This window comes from Ischnura elegans, chromosome 13, assembly GCF_921293095.1.
Source record: "Ischnura elegans chromosome 13, ioIscEleg1.1, whole genome shotgun sequence".
Taxonomy (NCBI): domain Eukaryota; kingdom Metazoa; phylum Arthropoda; class Insecta; order Odonata; family Coenagrionidae; genus Ischnura; species Ischnura elegans.
Window position 1 is genome coordinate 16,962,374 of NC_060258.1, and position 19,096 is coordinate 16,981,469.

Consider the following 19,096-nt stretch of genomic DNA (forward strand, 5'->3'; position numbering starts at 1 on the left):
TTTTGGGAAACCAATACTTCGTTTACATATAACCATGCAAAACATGCATAGAAAACATATTTTCATGCCACTATTTGCCGCATAATAAACTTAACTACTGAAGGTGAAAGCAAATGATGAACCTTGATGATGCAACGTAAGTTCCCACGTCGATGATCATTTTTGCTCCGTACTTATTACTATCTTGTCAGACCGCTTTTGAGGTAATTTAAAGACAATATAATATGAGTCTACTTTTGGCTCGATATGAGAGTATTTGTAGCGATAATTAAGGTACCGACACAATCTGGCGGACGACACATATTGTTTATTTACCTTGAGCTGTTGCCCTAACAATATGCCCAAAAATTATCGGATGTTTTTTCTCAACTCAGGTAATCAATAGTTACAGTACCGTCTCGTTATTATGAAGGTCACGGGGCTGAAAAACCAGAGGTTCGTACAGTAGATTCCGGTTAATTGGGACTTATCGGGACTTGTGCACTCTGCCCCTATTAACCCATTCAATGCGGGTTTATTTGCAAATTTCTTTCCCAGTGTCGGAATTTAAATTTTTACGTTTTCATATCTATAATTGTGTTTTGACTTACCAACAAACCATTTAAAAATATCAATTAGTATGTTTTACCTCATTTTTCGTAATAAAAAAAAATGGCTTTCATGAAAGACATCTGCTACGCCGAAAATCCGTCGTTATGCAACCCGCATTTCTTTTTCTTTCGCTGCGAAAATTATCCGTAATCCTCGGTGAAAATATAATTTTTTGAATTCTGAATTTTGGTAATTGAAATTTATTTGCTTTCACTCGTTGTATGTGGAATAAGAAATAGATTAATTGTTATCGGTATCATATTCATAAATATATTCATTGTATATCTATAATATATCTTAGCCTCTCTTTTTGTAACATTTTTGTCTTATTCTACACCAAAATGATAATAGGATTGTTTGTCTGCTCTGCATCATTGGTCGTTTTTATAAACTTTTAACAGAATGAATGGTATTGCTGACAAAATGTTTACTTTTTTTAACGTTGTAACTCAGTAGTCGGAAATATCTTTTGCATTTCATGACCCGTATTTCAATTCCTTTACACTAGGACATGTTTTAACTCATGTTTTCGGCCTTTTGTCCCAAATGGCCATTTACTAGTGATGGGCAAAGTCGATCATTTTAGTGATTCAATCATTTTGACTCGAGTCACATAAGTGATTCAATCAATTGATTCAATCACTATGATCGAAAAGACTCAAATGAATCAAGATCGAAAAGACTCAAAGGAATCAAGATCGAAAAGACTCAAAGGAGTCATGATTGAAAAGACTCAAAAGGAATCATGATCGAAAAGACTCACAATGGATGTAATAAATCACTTTGAATAATCGAATAAATACTGCCTCATCTGCGAAGAGCATTGGTAACGCTGATTGCTATCCATATTATCATTTCATATACTATTTTGATTGTGAATTCCTAGATGAGTAAATTAGATTTCAAAAATGAAGGAAGTAGTGTCATGAAAATATTTGGGAAGGCAAAACTGCCACAGTTTCTTAACACTAATAAAATAATTTCTAACTATAGTTGATGAAAATATAACACAAAATACACCACACACTATGCATGAATCTGATCTGCAGGATAATTTTATGGACGGCACAATAAAATGTAACCAGCTTTAACTTCTACTTCTTAACGTTCTCCTACAGGAGTCATCTTAATATTTTCCTTTTACGTGTATTGGTGTTATTAATACTGATAACTGCTGGAAAACATTTAAGAAAAAGGATTACACAAGTATTCAGTTCTTCATAACATAGTATTTAATTTTCTCACAACTATTTCTGCCCTGAGGAAAAGAGATCAAGCATCGATCGTTCCAAATTTTGAAACAAACCGGAAACCGAGATGATTAATATGAAACCGGAAGTCGGAGTGATTGATGATTGATGATCGACTTGTTTAATGAAATGAATCATGAGTCATTTGATTCACCTAGTGATTCAATCTTTTTGATCGAATCGTTCATGATCGACCCATCACTACCATTTACTGCGTGGACTTTCCTCCCGACATTCATAAGATTGCAGTTGTCCCGAAGATGCTACCCCCTCCCTGGTCATTTTATTTTTATGGGTAGGTAAGTGCGTCGCACCATTGCCATCTCTCCACAGAAGCGCTTTCCCCTGATCCCTTCTCGTTCTCCCCTCGGCATTCCTACCTGCTCACAGTCCCGGCCAACCCCCGTACTTCTTGTCTCAGCGCTCACCATAGGAAATTCCAAAATCTTTCCAATTCTATATTTTACCGAGGTCAATGCACTTAGCTTCATACACATGCATAACATTTTGCCCTCTTTCCTTTCACATGGCATTTTAGTTTATTTATATCATAATTTCAGAGTTAAATCATCAAAACTTATTCGCCTTCCGTATGTTACCTTACTTTTCTAAAACATTTGGTTTGGTGAAGTATGCATATTAAAATATTGGAAGCAAAATTATTTTAGAAGAAATATCAGACAATATTTATTAACCTTAACTCATAAAAATTGCAGCCAAAAACATTAACAAAGTTGTTGTAACATTGGAGTGTTAGAAAAGACAACAGAATCGAAATGTCGAGCACTCTTTGACTCAAGTTAGATTCAAAAACACAAAGAATAGAATGCCAAGTGACGTCAGCATTGTTACGTTTTATTATTATCTTCTTTTTAATGGTTCATAAATATTGTTTCTACGCTGTATTTCACGTTTTATAATTTGAATCTAGGTCCAAAAAACATGCGCACGTCGTGACTATTACAATCCCACTCCCTTTTCTTTGCTGTTCACAACAATCTCCGTCCACTATCACTCATTGCCTCATTGTTCCTCTCCCATCAATTGTCATATCAACATTCTCAGACTCAACGCAAATAAAACTTGAAGTTAATTGTTACATTAGCCCCATTAAAAGAAATGTTGTAAGGGACTGAAAACATTTTCTTTTAAAAGCCTTCGAAACTCAACTTTTATAGACAAAGCAACTATAAACAATTTGGTTACCATATCCTAATCTACATTTTACAATCGAAGCCCCAACGCCTTCGAGTTAAACCTTCACTTATTATTTATCTTGAATCAATGGATTACTACTAGAGACTAGTACAAGAATATTAAATTGGAAATTGAAAATTATTATTAAAATTTTGCTCGCTAAAATGTGCCACAGAACACATCTCGAACAGTAACTATGAAAATAAATTGACACTTCTTCAAGTTCACTTAGTATCCATTTTCAAATTCAAAGAAGCAACAAAACAACCCAAAATTTAAAAAACATGTAACTAAAACCTGTCAACACATTCATGCTTATTGAAGCACAAAATTCACTCCCCCCTTCTTCAAAATACACACCCCACTTGTTCACAATATTACACCATTTTCAAAATTATACCGTGTCAAAACCATTTCAATTCCCTCCATTACGACTGCAACTTCGGGATATTCAGCACTTTGCTTTGCTTCCTCACCACCTTCGCAAAAAATAATCGTGAGGCGATTCAATTGCAGCGTTCTTCGCCCCTTCTCCCACTCGATTATTCCTGCCGTCTCTCCCCATCATTAGCCCATTAGGATTATCGGGAGTGTACTGTTTTATTAATGTAACATTACTTCGTTCATTCACACGATGCCTTAAGCACAAATGTACAAATATTTATTTATTTATTTATTTATCAAATTGTCCACATACAGCATAGTTTGCCATTTTATAGTGGCACAGTATAACAAACATAAAAGCACAAACACAATCAAACATAATTAATTTAAATAAATAACAATGCATTGAAGTAAGTAGCTCTTTGACCTTAAGAGCTTACATTAAGGTAGGAAAGAGCGCGGTTTGTAAAGGAGTGGTTTGGAAAGGAGAACGGGTCAATGTGATCTGGAAGGGAATTTATGAGGGAAGAGAGGCGGGAGAGGATGGAACGTTTGGTTAGTGACAATCTGGGAATGGGCACATGGAGGAGCGAATGCGTTCGAGTGGGTCTGCATGGAACTTTAAAGTTAAGATTGGAGACGAGATCGGGACAGTATTATATTCAGTGGTAAGGAAAGTAAGGGATAGGAACATGTAATAGAAAAAGGACAAGGGCAAAGGTGCTGTGGTAGATGGTAAAAAGCCAGAAATCAGAGGGTAAAAATGCGGCCTGACTGGGACTTGAACCCAGAACCTCCTGGTTGCCGGCCAGGTGCCTTACCAATTGCGCTATGAGGACACATAGATTTACTATGATTTCGGCGGCGGTTTATATACAAAAATTTCCCTTGCTTTGGCCCACATGAGTAACCAATAGATGGCACTGGGGCAGCTCACCGATCACCAGTGGAAGAATTGGACAAGGGCACAAGAATGAAAGGAAAGATATACACTCACACGATAGCAGGAAAGAGACAGGAACATGCGTTTTGAGTCAGGCCGCATTTCTACCCTCTGATTCCTGGCTTTTTCCACCTGTTACAGCACCGTTGTCCTCATCCTTTTTCCATTACATGTTCCCATCCCTTTCTTTCTTTACCTGAGAATTCATTATCATAACATAATGTGCGACTATTGAAGCAATTTTCGGTGTTTCAAAATTCATATCTATCCCGGTAATCACATAAGATTAAATTGGAATTTTGTAAAAAATTTCTCTGGAAAAACACATGAATCATTCTTGAATTATAATTAATATAATTAATAGCGCACTTACATCGGCCAAGCAGGGAGGAGTTTTTCCATGAGGGTAGCCTAGCACCAGATGTGTCGTAGACAGGGGAAAGATCACTCACAATTTGCAGAACATCTTATGGACATGTGATATGTGACTTCATCTCTACTATTCTGCACTTTGAGAAGAGAGGATGAAGATTAGACACCTTGGAAGAGCTGGAAATTTTGAGCCACAGGGACTCCCGTTGACCAGAACAGTATTGTATGCTCCACCAGCCATTATCAGTAATTACAATAGATTCCGTTTTATAGGTCCACCAGTTACTTGGGGCAGCCGCTTAATTGGGGCAGATCTTGAAGAACAGAACCCAATAGAGGAATATCCCAGAGTATTCTCCGCTTAATTGGGATAGCATGCCGCTTTATTGGGCCACGAGTCGGCGACATAAGACTCTATACTCACGACGAAAGTAAAATATTTAGTTTTCAGAATACAGTGGAACCGCGATTTATCGTTCCCGCATTAATCGTTTTCCCGCATTCATCGTTCGCCGCTCCTGGTCCCAAATTAAGTTCCATAAAGACAATGTAATTTTTTCCCGCATCTATCGTTCCCCGAAGTATCATTTTCCCGCATTGATCGTTTGAAGATCGCGGTCCCGTCGTATAATTTTCCCACATTCATCGTTTGACAAAAATAAGACGAAGTGTTTACAACGTGTTGTTTATGGCTAATAACGAGAGAGACGAAGTTTGAATCTTCCCCAGGAGATTGAAATACGATAGGGAGAAGCTGAGTGCCGTGGGATAGTCACATTATCGCATTTCCCAAGATCCGGTATCCCCCTCCATTCTGCACTCGCCTCTCCCCGTCTGAAGCTTTCCTCTTCTCCGAAATAAAAAAACGGTTCCAGCTCGAGCAAGGATCGTATTACGAAGACCTTAGCTTCGAAAGAAAATATCAAGTTACTCGAGAACAAAAGAAACCTTTTTCACGCTTCCCCCTTTCTCGCCCGCTGGCTTTTTTTTTAGCTGACTTGCTTCAAAGATCCCCACCTCTGGAGGTCAACTGCTGCATGAATCACCGATTAGCCCAAAAGGTGTGTAAAAATGAATTTCGGCAATTGGTATTATACTTTTATTAGATTGAGTTATTAGTGATGTGCACGTAATTCAAAAAAGAATGATACCAAACACTACGTATTTCTAACGTTATTTATCCATTTTAAGCAAGGAAATAGTTGGAATAATACGATTTCTGGCGAATATCGATATCCTCGCAGCTGATAGTGAGCTTCACGGCAGTTGATGCGGATTTTTTTCGAAAACAGGGCGTCTGGTTACAATTTACGAGTTATGCTACAAGTCTCACCTGTCCGAGGTGCTAACGAAGCGATGTCTTCTCAGGATATTTTGTTTCTCCCTACTAGCAATCTGAATTCATCTGCTCATCTGGAGCTACGCTACTTATTGTTACAAATGAGTGGGTAAGCTGCCTTCACCATAGAATAAAAAAATTTGCGCAGTCTTATGGTCATGCTTCACCCTCTGCAGTAAGCCCTGCTTACGCCGTACGCGATAGCATTAGTGCCGAACTTCACCTCGTACGAGTGGTTCCGTACTTTCCAGGTAGGGTTGACTTAAAGCCGGCGAGTGTTTTCCGTGTGGGTTCAATAGAGTCCGGTTTCATTTTTATTAGTTTTATTCTTATTCGTCTTCGGGCCATGGCCCTTCCGAAGACACAAGTGAGGACTTTGAAAGATAGACTGAAAATAATTGAAGACGAAGAAAAGAATCCGGGCTAGAAATGCGTGAATATTACAGCACGCCTCGGTATGTCCGCTAGTACATGACGGCAGGGGTCGGGGTAGAGTGAGATCCCTGGTGAAAAGCAAGAAGTGGGATGAAGCCGAAGATTAGGTGGGCGTGCCGATGACGATTAACGCCACATTGCCTCAATCATATTAAAAATTTAATTGCAAGAAAGGAACATTTCAAATAATAAACTATTTTTGGCCTTCTTGATACATCCTATTACCAATCACTGTGACGGCGAAATCAGTTGTTTGAGGCATAACACGCACATTTCTCTCGTAAATACGTGTACTTGAAATGGCATTTGATGGATAAGAATTTTTACATCGGACAGAAATGCATAATAGCAGTGAAAATTCCGAGTGGAGTAAAACATTTTTTTAGCAAGGCGGCGTTTTCCTTCAGGATATTTGAAAGAGATATAATCCGAATCAACAATATGACCTTAGTGTTTCGATACAGGAATAATATTCCTGTAATAAGCTAATATCTTTTTTGAATCCATTAATGAATGTCATAATTCGCAAAAATCCTGCGTTTCCTGGGACATAGGCAACCCGGACAAACTTTCCTGCATTGATCGTTTTCCCGCATTCATCATTTTTTTCATCCATCCCCTTGGAAAACGATAAATCGAGGTTCCACTGTACTATTTTTTTATATTTTCCTCCTTTCATTTACTCTTATTTTTCACAAATGGCCCTATTCTTGCCCTATTTTGAAAGCTCTTGTTGTTATACTATCCGCAAGAGGATAGGACTTTTCTTTAATAGGACTTAGTAAAAGACATTCATTCAGCATCGCCCGAGGCTGTGAAAAATATTTTTAACTAAATTGTTATTATTCTTAAAAAATGACAATAAATTAACTAAACTTGCTGATTTATTAATCATATTAATAGTTTAATAAACTTATGTTGCATTATAAACATTCTTTAGTCTTCTTTCTATCATTTCAACGTTTGTTTATGCCCATATACAGGATAGTTCGCCTATAGGGTGGTTTCCTATTATTTTTTATTGCCTAAAACAAAAGAATATTTTTCCTGGAGTATGCATTTCATGCTTTTAGATTTTTAAATGACGATATCTAATTTTCGCAATTAAATGAAAAGTGAAAAATTTCAAGCGTGCGAAAACGCAATGGCTAAGTATGAATGCTGGGAAAAGCCCATGTGACATCATTCTGGTTCCCACTGTTGCCGTGTGAGGTGACCTTGGGGCGATGATATGTGCGTCGCCGTGATGCAGGCTGCTAGCAGGTAGGAGAGTATCCGGCTACCAGGTATAGCTTGGCTCAAATAAAGATTATTATTCCCCTATCAAACGAAGGAAACTTTCCGACTATAGGCAATTTTAATAGGTGATTGTTAAGAGATGTTTCTTTGAGCTCTGTGCCTCATGCATGAGTTGGTAACCTCAGACGATGTAAAACTCCTACCTACTCGTATATAAACTAGGTCCCTGTGACGTCATGTGGAGTGGCATCGCATGGGCACCAATCTGGCCTTTTTCAAATGAGGATAAAATTGACCATTGCCTAAGTCGTCTAAACTGGGATTTCTGAAACCAAATAATTTGTATACATATGAATACAGTAATGGTGGGTAACGAATCGCAATCAATGCATTTCATAGTAGGAAACAAGCAGTCAAGGGACATGACGGGAAATTGTCAGAATGGAATTCTGTCACACTTGGAGTTCCCCAGGGTTCGGTACTTGGGCCACTTCTTTTCTCAATTTACATTCTAGATCTGCCTCAGCAACTGAAATATTGTAGATATATGCTTTATGCAGACGACTTACAGATTTACTACCACTGTAAACCCCAAGAAATTGCAGAGGCCGTAAGCAAAGTGAATTCTGACGTGCTAAAACTGCATTCTTGGGCTGCATCAAATAATTTCATTTTAAATGGTGCCAAAACTAAAGCCCTAATTATGGGAGGCACACGTATGCTTCAGCGTATTGATTTGGACCAAATACCAAAAATAAAGGTTGATAATCATGAAATTATTTATTCCCAGATTGCTCGTAATCTTGGTGTCACTATTAGTAATAATATTTCCTGGAAAGATAACGTATCCCAAATTTCAAACAGAATAAATTCCACACTATATCAGTTGAAAATATATAAACATTTACTTCCTTTGGACACCAGAAAGAAACTTATTTCCACGTTGATATTTCCTCATCTAGATTATTGCTGCTTAGTTTATTATGACCTTACTGAGGAACTAAACCTTAAGCTCCAACGGCTAATGCATTCATGTGCCAGATTTATTTATGGTAAACGGAAGTTTGAACACATCAGTCCCCACCTTCGGGAACTTGGATGGCTACCAGTTACTCTTAGGAGAAAATATTTCCTGGGATTGTTCATTTTTAAATTAATACGTAATCATATGCCAGCTTATCTGTATGATATGTTTCCCATAAGACAGACTACTGAATCCTCATTAAAAATTAGACGACAAGTTTATTTTTACTTTCCACCACACAAAAGTCATGTATATGGAAAATCTTTTGTTGTTAGTGCAATACAATTATGGCATTCTCTGCCAGCTAACTTAACCCGAGTGAAATCAATAGAATCTTTTAAATATAAATACTGGAAATATCTTTATAAAACTCTTTCTTTGTAAAAGTCTTTCCCACCTTTGTATATTGTATATTCTTGAACACTATTAAATAATATCATATGTAATGTAAATGTGCACATCTATAATATTATTATTTGTATTCACTAGTGCCGACTGATATATTATAATGTAAATGTATTGTTTTTCTGAGGTGGCTTTGCCACAGAAAATAAATAAATATATTATTATTATTATTATTATTAAATTAAGGAATAAGACATATAGTGGCGGTGGTGTAGCTTGCCCGTGCCCACTTGTAGTTCGCGGCCACATATAGAGTCCCAGACAACTAGTAGCTGGCCAGTCGCTCACATACTTTAAGCGGTGAGTGTCGGCAGAGCATTTAAGACTGCTCTCGGCACAAAATGTACGAATTTTGCCGTCGAAAAGGCAAATTTGCGTGAAAATATCATAAAAGTCCAATCATCGCATCTATGTCGCATTTATTTGTGCACATCGCATTTATCGCATTTGCGATTTTCACGTATCTCTAATTATTATTATACTGTTGATTTGCCTGGAATTCTTCCCCTTGATAATGTTACGCTGTAACCAGGGTTCCCACTCAACCGTGAAAACCTTAAAACCGTGAATAAGCCGTGAATTTTGTATACCGTGAAAAAACCTGGAAATAGCCATGAAATTTGTCGTAAAACCTTAAAAACCCCTCAAAATTGATTGTAGATCACCACGATTGACGGATCAAAAGAAAGAAAAATCGATTCGTCGATCATACTTCAAGGTCTGTCACTCGCAGACACTGCCCTTGCATTTATCTGCACACGTATATTCGAAGCGCAAATTTTGGTCCATGTGTCATGACGACACACAGACCTTAAGGCTGTGATTGAAAGACCTTAAGCCATGGTGATCATAAACCAGGTGAGAAATCAGACACCTCTTCACTTCCCTGTCTTCCCTCCTTTTTCTCACTCGCAACCTTTAGCCGTCCCTGAATTTTGCTAACGATAGGTGACGTCTTAAGAGCACTTTCATCGCTGCGTTTTGCATTCCTGGCGTTTATCGCATGTGCTATATTTTTAGTTAACGTGTAGCCAGTGATTGCTACGTGATCAATATTTCTTCCTAAAATGGCTTATCAGCAGACCATGAATTTGATGCAATTTAGACCGTGAAAACCTGGAAAAAACCGTGAATTTTATAATTAAGTTAGAGTGGGAACCCTGCATAACGAAACCACAAATAATAAACATAAATATATAGGTTTAAAAGACATTAGTGCCGTTCATTGTCGAAGGATATGGAAAAATGGTGCCTATCACTAAAACCTCTCTATATTGAACCTCCATGTATCAAATTGCCAAAATTTTGGTCCCCTCCATTACGATGTAAAGAGGTTACACTGTATTATTATCATTATAATACTTTTTATGATATATTTTGGAGTATAGGTCATTGTAAACCAAGTTATGGCCAACGTTTCGAATTATTTAAAATCATCCTCAAGGCTATGAAAGAGAAAACATGAACAATATAAAATACAAAGATGACAACGATATACAATATTTTTACATAAAAATGTTACGATCGCGTTTTTTATACAGTAATATAATGTAAAGTATACACATATATACATATATAAGAACAGAATAGAATACACAAAAAATTTTGGCATACCTCTTAACTTTGTACCTATTTATTGATGTTGTGTTACTAAGGTATTGCCTCACCTAGTTACCATTAATTTTGATTTTATATTACTGTATAAAAAATGCGATCGTAACATTTTTATCCTTTCCTGGGAAATTTTTTATTCTTTCCTGGGAAAAACTTGTCTCTAATCTAGCTGGTCATCTTAGCTCTAAGTGTTTCCTAATCAGATCAATTAGATCCACTGTATCCATTGATGTTCTTCTAATTATTTACTATGGGGAATTCTACCCCCATTTACTATACACCATTCTACACTGGGGCTCTTCACCCCATGCAGTGACCATTTTTAAAATCCAAAAAAGAGCTATACGTTTGATTGCAAACAAACCATGTAGAACCCCATGTCGCCCTTTGTTTAAATGTCTTCGCGTGCTACCCATTCCCTGTGTCTACATACTTTCTGTTTTATTATATGCCAAGTCAAACTTTAAGGACTTTGCACTAAACTCGGATATTCATAACCAGGGTACTAGGCAGCAGGGTGACTTGCATATCCCATTTGTACGCACTAAGAAAGCTATCGGTGGCTTTAAAACAATGACTCTAAGGCTTTATAACAAGCTTCCGAAGAACCTAAAAGCTCCTATGAGTTTGTCGACATTCAAAACTAAGTGTAAAAACTTTTTATTATCCAATTGTTTCTACTCAGTTGATGAATATTTATCTTTGTAACTGCCTTTGTATTTAAACTGCCATTTTGTAAATAACTTGATTTTGTATACATGACGTGCCATATACAATGTATGTACAATACTTGTCGTCTGGCAAATTAATAAATTATTATTATTATTATTATTATTATTTAAAAATATTGTATATCGTTGTCATCTTTGTATTTTATATTGTTCATGTTTTCTCTTTCATAGCCTTGAGGATGATTTTAAATAAAGCGAAACGTTGGCTATAACTTATCTTACATTGACCTATACTCCAAGATGTATCATAAAAAGTTGTTAAACAAGGTCAAGAATAGAAGAGGAAAAGTAATGATAATACTAATTATTATAATACTGTCAATTTGCCTGCAATTCTTCACCTAGATAATGTTACTCTGTGACGAAACCATATTCGGTCTCTATTAATTACTATGTTGGAGTAGCAAAGTTGTTGGCATTCCTTCTATTCCTGAATTTTTCATCTCTGATTGTTTGGACGCCCTGTCTCATTGCAGGTCCCGAGAAGAAGACAGTGGATCACAAAACGTCTTTGAACCGCAGCCAAAGTGGACCGCTATCAAAGAAGATGACTGCAGGGAAGACGTCGGACAGTGAGAAAGAAACTTCTGTCCGTTCCAAGCACCCGGCGACAAGGGGATGTCGTGTATTGGTTGAGGATGTTCTTAAAAATGGGACACCTCCGTGGCTCACTCGAATCGGCAGGACGACCTACTGCGTCAGTCTCAAGACCTCACCACGAGTGGCCACAGAGGAGACTGGTGACAGCGTCACAAACCACATTCCGTTGGCGAAAGGAGATGTGCCCAAAACTGAAATGGTTGCTGATAGTGTTCAAGGGGGTACTGGCATGTCTTCAAGTCTGCAGAAGTCTTTGAAAACGGCAAAAACGAAATCGGTGCGTGGCAGAGGTCGCATTCATAACAGGAAAATAGCCACTTCTACCACTGATATTTCGAGGAAATCTGTAAAGAAGTCACGAGAAATAATCTCATCCTCAGAAGAGGAGTCTAACTGTAGTGACCATGAATCCGCTAGTGAAATCACCACCTCTTCAAAACTGGGATTGGATAAATCAGGTGGTAGGGAAAGTAAAAAGCCAAGGGAAAGGTCAGCTGGGGACGTGTCCGGGTCGGAATCTTGCGATGCCTCCCTTAGGAGCATTTCAGGATCTTTGAAAGCAGCAAAAACGAAATCCGTGCCTGGCAGAAGTCGCATTCTCGAGAGTAAGATGGCCACATCCACCGCTAGTATTTCTAGGAAACCCGTGAAGAAGTCACGCAACGTAGTCTCATCCTCAGAGGAGGAGAATAACTCTGGTGACGGTGATTCTGTAAAAAACGCCACCTCTTCAAAACCGGGATTGGGTGAATCAGGTGGTAGGGAAAGTAAAAAGTCGAGGGAAAGGTCAGCAGGGGACGTGTCCGGGTCAGAATCTTGCGATGCCTCCCTTAGGAGCGTTTCAGGATCTTTGAAAGCAGCAAAAACGAAATCCGTGCTTGGCAGAAGTCGCATTCTCGAGAGTAAGATGGCCACATCTACCGCTAGTATTTCTAGGAAACCCGTAAAGAAGTCAAGCAACGTAGTCTCATCCTCAGAGGAGGAGAATAACTCTGGTGACGGTGATTCTGTAAAAAACGCCACCTCTTCAAAACCGGGATTGGGTGAATCAGGTGGTAGGGAAAGTAAAAAGTCGAGGGAAAGGTCAGCAGGGGACGTGTCCGGGTCAGAATCTTGCGATGCCTCCCTTAGGAGCGTTTCAGGATCTTTGAAAGCAGCAAAAACGAAATCCGTGCTTGGCAGAAGTCGCATTCTCGAGAGTAAGATGGCCACATCTACCGCTAGTATTTCTAGGAAACCCGTAAAGAAGTCAAGCGACGTAGTCTCATCCTCAGAGGAGGAGAATAACTCTGGTGATGGTGATTCTGTAAAAAACGCCACCTCTTCAAAACCAGGATCGGGTGAATCAGGTGGTAGGGAAAGTAAAAAGTCGAGGGAAAGGTCAGCAGGGGATGTGTCCGGGTCGGAATCTTGCGATGCATCCCTTAAAAGTGTTTCAAGAGCATCCGTCTCATCTGGAGGGAAGGAAGGGGATGTTAGCAGCGTCGAAGCCCCAAAGAAATCGCCCGCTGACGCCTCCCCACTGCACAGACCACCCGAGGTGTCCCCTTCCAAGCTGAAGGAGATGGCGAAGTCGCTGGGGATGCCTGAAGTGAGGGTGAAGCTTGAGAAACTGCCGGAGTTTGTGGTGTCGAGCGTGGGAGGGTGTTTCAGAGTGCGGGACGGGGGCGCGGTGGAGGGGATCGTCGGGAGCAGCAAAGGAGGAGATGAGAAGTGCTCGCAGTGCGGTATGTGGTTCCCGACGCGAGTCCTGCTAAAGGTGCACACGTTTCTCGAGCACTCAAAGGCCCATGAGCACCACAAGGCCAGCCGCCTCGGAGCTGAGCTGAGCGAAAAGTCTGAGTTTGAGGTCCACTGCAGCGTAGCGTTGAGGCAGAAGAAGCCGAAGAAGTCGTCGCCAGGGCGGAAGGCGTTGGCGAAAGGGAAGCCGGCCGATGGGGAGCAGTCAAAGGGTGACGTCAATTCAGGGGAGGAGATGACCAACGACACGGGGGGAGGCGAGGGGGGTGTGGAAGCGGATGAGGCAGAGGGGATGTCGGGGAGCGAGGATGGGGAGGAGTCATCGCAGGGATCGTCGGACGGAGATGGCGGGAGCGGTGACGATTCGGTGGCGTCGGAGCGGTCGAAAGGTGGGAATTCCAAAGAGCCCGGTCATGAGGGTGACCGCTCGGAGTGCTCGTCAGTGGGCGATGGTCCTGGAAAGGCATCAGGAGAATCAGACTCTAAGATTGCTGACGCAAGTGAGACAGGAGTCACTTCAACCTCCCCAACCACGGAGACTGTTTCTGTGGCATTGGAACAGTTGGAAACAGGGGATGACGTATCCAAGAAATCCAGAGAGCCTTCTTCAGACATTGGCAACTCGAACTCTGCTTCAGAAACCACAGAGGACAATGTTGAGAGTAGTAAACAGTCAGGTAGTCTTGGTGGAGAACAGTTGGAAGCAGGGGAAGACGTCTCAAAGACATCCAAAGAGCCCTCTTCAGACATTGGCAACTCCAACGCTGCTTCAGAAACCACAGGGGAGGACAGTGTTGGGAATACTAAACTGCCAAGGAATCTTGGAGAAGAGTTGAAAACAGGGGAAGGCATCTCAAAGACATCCAATGAGACCTCTTCAGACATTGGTAGCTCAAACTCTGCTTCAGGAAACACGGAGGATAATGTTGAGGGTGGTAAAAAGTCAAGAAGTCTTGGTGGTGACGTTTCTGTGGTGTTGGGACAGTTGGAAACAGAAGAAGGCATCTGTAAGACATCCAAAGAGCCCTCTTCAGACCATGGTGACGCGAACCCTGCTTCAGAGGTGGTGGAGCTTAGCTCCAAAGGAGACTTGGAAACATCGAAAGGGTTGGATACAGCTCCAAAGGAATGTGGTGAAGCAAGTGATAATTTGTCTCACAAGAAGGCCAACTGTGAAAGCACTGACATTTTAGAAGCAACAACTACTGTTGGGAGTTCGAATGCAGTCTTGAAGGCATCCAATAAAAATGGTGAAGATCCAGATCTTTTGGTATCTGCGGACAAAACAGTGAAAAATGATGCTGTTAATGAGAACTCCAAATCTTCTGAGTCTTCTACTGTTGGGTCGAGTGCTTTGAAAGAGCAGGAATCGACTGATGTTTCTGCTTCAGTTGCGGTTTCAGAAAAAGGTGGTGATAGTGTTTCTAGTCAGGGTAACAGCAGTGTTTCTGAGGCCAAAAAAGAACAGAAAGCCATGGAAAAATCTGAAGCTGGTGGTTCATCCTCTCAAGTGTTGACAGAATCGAATGATAGTGTTTTAAAAATTGTCAGAAGTGTTTCCTCTGAAGGATCAAAGACAGGGGACTCCAAAAAGGCTGAAAGTTTGGGTGCAAAAGTCGAATCTTCCAGTGTTAGCCGTGGTTCGACAGAAAAATCAAAGGTAGGAGATTCCAAAGTAGGCGATGTTTTGCATAGAGAAATTGCAATTCCTAATGTTAGCGGTGGTTCAACTGAAAGGTCAAAAACAGACGACTCCAAAAAAGCTGACAATTTGAGTAAAGAAATAAAACCATCTAATGCTAGCAGTGATTTATCAGAGAAATCAAAGGCACAAGACTCTAAAAAAGGTGACAGTTTGAGGAAAGAAATCAAATCTTCTGGTGCTAGCGGTGATTCGTCCAAAATATTAAAGACACAAGACTCTAAAAAAGATGATGGTTTGGGTAAGGCAATCGAATCTTCTATTGCTAGGGGTGATTCATCAGAGAAATCAAAGGACTCTAAAAAAGCAGACAGTTTGAGTGAAGAAATTAAATCTTCTAGTGCTAGTGGTAACTCAACCGTAACATCAAAGGCACTAGACTCTAAAAAAGGTGACAGTTTGAGGAAAGAAAGCAAATCTTCTGGTGCTAGCGGTGATTCGTCCGAAATATTAAAGACACAAGACTCTAAAAAAGATGATGGTTTGGGTAAGGAAATCAAATCTGCTATTGCTAGCGGTGATTCATCAGAGAAATTAAAGGACTCTGAAAAAGCAGACAGTTTGAGTGAAGAAATCAAGTCTTCTACTAGAAGTGGTGATTCATCCATAACATCAAATCCACAAGACTCTAAAAAAGATAATGGTTTGAGTAAAGGAATCAAATCTTCTACTGTTAGCAGTGATTCATCAGGGAAACCAAAGATACAAGACTCTGAAAAAGATGATGGCTTGCGTACGGAAATAAAATCTTCTTGTGCTAGCAGTACTTCATCAGGGAAACCAAAGACACAATACTCTGAAAAAGATGACAGTTTGGGTAAAGAAATCAAATCTTCTAGTGGTAGTGGTAACTCATCCGTTACATCAAAGACACAAGACTCTAAAAAAGATAATGGTTTGCGTAAGGCAGTCAAATCTTCTATTGCTAGTGGTGATTCATCAGGGAAACCAAAGACACAAGATTCTAAAAAAGATGATGGTTTGAGTAAAGGAATCAAATCTTCAAGTGGTAGCGATGATTTATCAGAAAAATCAAAGTCACGAGAGAGTGAAAGAGATGATGGATTACGTAAAGAAATCGAGATGTCTAGTGCTAACGGTGATTCATCAGGGAAACCAAAGACACAAGATTCTAAAAAAGATGATGGTTTGAGTAAAGGAATCAAATCTTCAAGTGGTAGCGATGATTTATCAGAAAAATCAAAGTCACGAGAGAGTGAAAGAGATGATGGATTACGTAAAGAAATCGAGATGTCTAGTGCTAACGGTGATTCATCAGGGAAACCAAAGACACAAGACTCTAAAAAAGATAATGGTTTGTGTAAGGAAATAAAATCTTCTATTGCTAGCGTTAATTCATCAGGGAAACCAAAGACACAAGATTCTAAAAAAGATGACAGTTTGGATAAAGGAATCAAATCTTCTAGGGGTAGCGATGATTTATCAGAAAAATCAAAGTCACGAGAGACTAAGAGAGATGATGGATTACGTAAAGAAATCGAGATGTCTAGTGGTAGGGGTGATTCATCAGTGAAACCAAAGATAGGAGGGACCAAAAAAGCTGATTGTTTGAATGCTGAAATCAAACATTCTGGTGCTAGCGGCAATTCATCTGAAGCATCAAAAACAGGAGACTCAAAAGTGACTGATGGTGTGGATTCGGAAATCAAATCTTCTGGTTCTAGCCACAATTCATCAGAAACATCAAAGGCACGAGACTCTCAAAAAGCTGGTGTTTCGAGCACGGAAATCAAACATTCTAGCTTGAACAGTGGTTCATCGAAAAAATCAAAGACGGGAGACTTGGAAGTAGCCGATCGTTTGAGTAAAGAAGTCAAACCGGCTGCTATTAGCACCAGTTCACGAGAAAAGTCAAAGAGTGGTGACTCCAGAGTTGCTGACGGTGTGGGTACAGAAATCACATCTTCCCACCTTCCATCTCAAGCGGAGATTAGTGCTGGAAAGAGAAAAGTGTCAAATTGCATTGATTCCGATGCCGAAGGTGCTGGAAAAGTAATAGTTAATCGAACATCTAGAGGAAACTGTACAGCTTCCCCGGCCGCAGGCGAGAATGGTGTTGGTGTGAAAAAAGTTGCGACATGTGACAATGGTGTTGGGTCAAAGGCATCAGGACTGCCGAAACCGGGTGCTGATGTTTTGTCTATGAAATCCGATGAATCGTGCTTGGAGACTGATGCTTCAGCGCCGGTCCGTGATTTAGTGAAGATTAGCATCCAGGTAGAAGATTCTAAACATTCGGAAGCGTTGCAAACGGGGAATGTGGACTCAAATTTAGCAGAGGGAGCGAATGACGCATCTGCATCCCGCCGTTCCGCCGAACCACCAAAGTCACGTGTTCCGAATGTCACGGCGTCGAAATCGGAGAGCTGCTTCCCCCCGTCAACACCTAGATGACAGGAAAACTGTGAACGCAACGCCACAAACAGGAGCAGATTCAAAAGCTGGAAGAAACTGTGGTGGTATCCCAAAAAGTAAGGCGATATCAGTTCGAGGAATTCGTCTCGAGGCCTTAAATTTTTCAAGGAAGAGTATTTCCACGTGATTTTCGCGTGAAGATTTTCACAGATTCTTTTATCAATGTTGGTGGTGGTTTTCGGTAATTGCTGGGTAGGTACTCAAATACCGTTTCACTCCTCCTATACGGAGCGTTATCAAGAGAATGGGAGGGAAACCGTTCTCGTCCCGAGCTTATATTATAGGCTTCGTTACCCATTGTTGACCTGATTTTGATTTGATTTTGATTTTTTTTTTTTTTGCCTTCTGCGAAAATTCAAAATCGGGTCAACAATGGGTTAACGAAACATATATAAGCTCGGGACGAGAACGGTTTACCTCCCATTCTCTTGATAATGCTCCTAGTAGGAGTGAAACGTTATTTGAGTGTGGAAATGTTACCTATGGAGCGATTCCCGAAAACCACAACCAACATTTTCAAGTTATTTCTAGGAGGAAAGCCGAGATGCCTTCCAGGTTCGAGTGGTGAAGACGTTCGATTGTTGGTTCCTAAAAGGGGTGAGGGCCTCTATTTCATACGAAGGTTTTGGATATCGTCCAAGATCCACTCCTGCAAAATAAGATATGTCCGCAAGGTTTGAAGTGAGATGAATCCTCAGTGTTCCCTCTCAACCGTGAAAAACTTTAAATCCGTGAATAAGCCGGGAGTTTCGTCTACCATGAAGAAACCTGGAAATAGCTGTGAATTTCATCGTAACACTTTAAAAATCTCTCGAACTTATAGAAAAAGAACTACAAATTGACAGATCACAAAAAATAGAAAGTATTAAAATCATGTTTCAATGCCGAGCCACATAGGGGCACATTTATCTCCACACGTATATTCGAAGTGCAATTTTTGGTGCCTTGTGCCATGACGACACGTTGATCTTGAGCCTGTGATTGGAAGACCGGCAAACAAAGTTTTCATTAAATATGGTGAAAAATCAGACACTTCTTTACTTCCCTACCTCACTGCTCCCTCCATTCTGCCACTCACCACCTTAAGATACATC

General features: G+C 40.0%; 1 protein-coding gene across 2 annotated transcripts in view; it reads left to right on the forward strand.

Annotated features, from left to right (window-relative positions):
• The window catches only part of LOC124170125 (mucin-19-like), a 51,494-nt gene extending 33,190 nt beyond the window's left edge, over window positions 1–18,304 (forward strand). For both annotated transcript variants that reach the window (XM_046548814.1, XM_046548815.1), the window contains one exon: window positions 12,001–18,304. In XM_046548814.1, the coding sequence (XP_046404770.1) occupies window positions 12,001–17,981 (5,981 nt within the window). In that variant the 3' untranslated portion in view covers window positions 17,982–18,304. The remainder of the gene's footprint in view (window positions 1–12,000) is intronic.
• Window positions 18,305–19,096: the final 792 nt, after the last annotated feature.